Genomic DNA, 3,912 nt, shown 5'->3' with positions numbered 1-3,912 from the left:
AAATTGATTCATTACAACGTCATTTTTAGTTACATAATTACCAAGTGAGTATTTTTATTTCAAAATGTGACATCAACAAAATTGAAAAAAAATTAACAAGGTCAACAATTGGACTTGATTTTTAAATCAAAAGTAGAGAAACTAAATTCTTGAAAATAAAAGTATAGAGACTAAATTGTAAATTTGTGAAGAGTATATAGATTTATCACATATTTTAACCTTTATACTACAAAACATTTATTATTAATATATTTATTACTGTAATAAATATTTATTATTAAAATATTATTATTGAATATTTTCAATAATATGTGAAGAATATTATTTAAAATTATTATTTTAAAATTTATTATTAAAATAAAATTGAAATATTAAATAATTTATTAAAATAATAAATTATATTAATTATATTAATAGTTTATTATATGACTAAATATAAATAATTAATAATTTTTATATGACTAAATATAAATATTTAATAATATAAATTAAATAGGTATGTTTAATAATATTGAAAAATATAATATTTTATATTAATATTTTAATAATTTTAAATATTTTAAAAATAAAACTTATTATCAATATAATAATATTAAACTTGATTTAAGTTAATTTTATATAAAAATAAAATTACCTATAAAAGAGTTTTTTTTTCCGAAAAATGACTTACGCTTTTCAAAAGGGTAAGTCATTTTAGAGGAAAAAGGCTTATTTTACGTTAACCTGTAAGTCATTTTCCGTTGACCAAATTGTTTTCTGTGAAACAAACATAGGAAAATGCAAAAAATATTTTTCGTAAAAGCTGTTACATTTAAACCCTAAATTTATGAAAAAATAATTTGATTATCATTGTGTTGTCATCAATTTTATGTCAGTGTCAAGTTAACTTGCATCAACTCAATCAAACACATTATTAATATATATACAATTCATTAAGTAGTCACCTATGCATAATAAAGTTAAAATGTATAAAAATATAAAAATAAAACTTTAGTTGAGTGATAAATAAAATGTTTTTACTAATGCAATTGGTTTAGGTCCAAATCCTACCATATGCATATTTTTATTGTTTTTCTAAATAAAAAAACTAAAGTATCCTCGAGATAATAAAATTTATTTAAATTACGTAAGAGCATTTTCAAAATTTTCTTAACTCGAGTTGGTGACCTGTTTGAGGATGACATCAACTCTATCAAGAGCTTAAATTATAGTTTAGATAAAATATATCAAAATAAAATTTTAGTTAATGGATAAATTAAAGGTTTTGCTAATGCAATTAGTTTGAGTTCAAACCCCATCATATATGTATATTTTTATTTTTCTTAAATAAAAAGACTAAAGTACCATCGAATAATATAACTTATTTTAATTACGGAAGAACATCTTGTAATTTCCCTAATTGAGTTGGTGATCCGGTTAAGAGTGACACTAACTCGGTGAGGAGCTTAAATAACAGTTTAGATACACAAATATATAAAGAAAAAAATCATACAAAAATATTACTTTAGTTCAAATGGTAAATGAAAAGTTTAATATGCATGGTGTCTTTGGTTCAAATCTAATTATGGATAAATTTTATTGATTTATAAAAATATAAAAGATAAAAACACCTACATAATTATATAACTTATTTAGCAAATAAAATGATTTTTTTAGTAATTCTCTAATTGAGCTGGAATTCAATTAATAAGTGACACCAACTCAATAAAAAACTTAATAAATAGTATAAATATGCTAATAAATAAAACGTTAACAAATGTCATACATTAGTAGAACATATAATCCATTGATAACTTAATTAATATTATTTTATAAAAACTAAAAATATCATGATAACGTTATAACATTAATATTGCTTAAATAAAAATAAAAAATACTTATTTTTATAATTATACATATGTTTCATTTAATTAATATACAACTATATTATATTTTGTTAATATAAATACAGTATGCACGAGTAAGAAAATTAATATATTATATATTACCAGGTTTTAAGTTTATAATGTATTCATACGATAAAAATTTGACATATGGCAAGAAATGAATAAAAACATTTGTGGAGAGAAAATTGTAACTTAAACCCTTCACATTTTAATATAAATTTTAAAGGTGTTCTGCAAGTTATATTTTTATAATAAAATTTTCTAATTTACTTATATTCAATAATTCAAATTTCATAAATTTTAACATCATTTGAAAAATCTTTTAACTTTTTCATTATTTTTAGAAATTAAATACAATAGTAAGATTGAAATAAATATTTAAAGATATAAATAATGTTAGAATAAATTACAGGATATTTAAATCTAATTAACAATATTAGTAATTAAAATTAAGTTAGAAACTAATTTCACACAATATATTATATTTTAAAAATAATTTCATAATATTATATATCTAAATTCAATCTAATATCCATTATCATTTTTTTTCATATTAAACTTATAATCATCTTGTCGTAATAAATTTTATGACGAATTTTAAAAAAATAATTCAATTACTGCATGCAATCGAGAAAACTAATTTATTTATTGTAAGCCTTTAAAAGATTATGTAAGTGTAAAGCTTTTAATGGATCCTAAGTTGAAGCCTTAAAAAAATTATGGTGCTCCATTTCATGCATTCGCCTTCTAAGAAAACGGATCAGTGAAGATTTTGTGGGGAAATCGGGTTGACGATGGCAATATAAATCGATGGTTAAAGAAACCAAAGAATTGCTCAATACAATAAAATGGATCAACACACTCATAAAGAGATACAATACCATGCTTTGCTCAAACAACATTAAGAAAGTTTCTACGACAAACAGGACGAGCAACAACCACCCTGTTGTCCACAAAGAAACCACAGACTTTAACATCAACAACCACAGCACCAACTGGAACACCTAGACGCCTAAGGAACAGAAAGCAATTATTAGATAAAAGTGGACTTCAAAAACACATTCTCCTTAAGGAGGTGGCAAAATGCCACCACCAGTTGCACCTCCGCCAGCATCACCTGCACCACCACCATTACCTGCTCCACCGCCTAAACCTCCTGGTCCACCTAAACCTCCTGCCCCACCTAAACCGCCGAGACCACCAATGCCATGATAACCGCCTATTCCCGCTGCACCACCAATTCCACCATATTTCCCGATCCCACCAAGGCCACCAACCAAATTAGGCAGACCGCCAACCATGCCTGCATAGGCACCCATCCCCGCAAAACCACCAACACCACCATAAATAAAATTCTTCTTGTCATCAATAGCATTACCCTTTGGTGAATCTGCCTTTGGTGCATTGGCTTCCAACATTTGCTCCTTCGCGCTATCAGACATCGTGGTTTGCTGGGTAACAAGGCCAACATCGCCAGGCACAGTACGTGCATGACTTGCATGCATAGTAACCAAAACAAGCACAAACAATGCAAATGACCTACCCATTTCTCTCCTCTATCTCTCTCCAGATATTGTCAAATTGCTGCTCCCTTGAGTTAGCTAGCTTACATGGAATTGCCTTACATATATATAAGAGATTGAAAGGTAGGGGACAGTTGATGGTAATAAAGAGGGTGGTAAATGAAAATGAGACTTCACTCTCACGATCTCGAGAAGGTAACTTCTTTGAAATTGGCACCAGAGTCTTAGTTGGATGGGAAGAAGAGAAATTTAAGAAAGTCATGTGTTATGTCGTCCGCGAGAAAGGCCATTGTAGGAACTTTTGGTTCGGTGCGGTACATCAGTACGGATAACAGAAACCTGAAGTCTGGTTGACACTCGATAAAATATGTAGCAGTATATATATATTTGCCATTGGAGTTATCAAGCATGAATAAGTTGTTAGGAGTGACCTTGGATTTTTTCCGAATTCTAGTCAAATTTTTTCTTCAACTGAGTTGTAATTAAATCAAAAGATTGAGGAA

The 3,912-nt window shown here is 27.0% G+C and overlaps 1 protein-coding gene across 1 annotated transcript; it reads right to left on the bottom strand.

Annotated features, from left to right (window-relative positions):
- Positions 1-2,777: 2,777 nt before the first annotated feature.
- Positions 2,778-3,433, bottom strand: LOC105775421 (uncharacterized). Its single transcript, XM_012597937.1, has 2 exons — positions 2,989-3,433; positions 2,778-2,890 (listed from the first exon to the last, which is right to left on the bottom strand). The coding sequence occupies exons 1-2, from the start codon at positions 3,431-3,433 to the stop codon at positions 2,778-2,780; spliced, it is 558 nt and encodes a 185-aa protein (XP_012453391.1).
- Between the last annotated feature and the right edge of the window lie 479 nt (positions 3,434-3,912).

Source organism: Gossypium raimondii, chromosome 10 (assembly GCF_025698545.1).
Source record: "Gossypium raimondii isolate GPD5lz chromosome 10, ASM2569854v1, whole genome shotgun sequence".
Classification (NCBI taxonomy): domain Eukaryota; kingdom Viridiplantae; phylum Streptophyta; class Magnoliopsida; order Malvales; family Malvaceae; genus Gossypium; species Gossypium raimondii.
The sequence above is the reverse complement of the archived record's forward strand: the minus strand, read 5'-3'. Positions and strand labels throughout refer to the sequence as shown.

Coding starts and splice junctions, on each gene's coding strand:
- LOC105775421 (XM_012597937.1), bottom strand. CDS start 3,433: ATGGGTAGGTCATTTGCATTGTTTGTGCTTGTTTTGGTTACTATGCAT. Junction 2,891..2,988: donor TGCAGGTGATGCTGGCGGAG/GTGCAACTGGTG, acceptor TTAGGCGTCTAG/GTGTTCCAGTTGGTGCTGTG.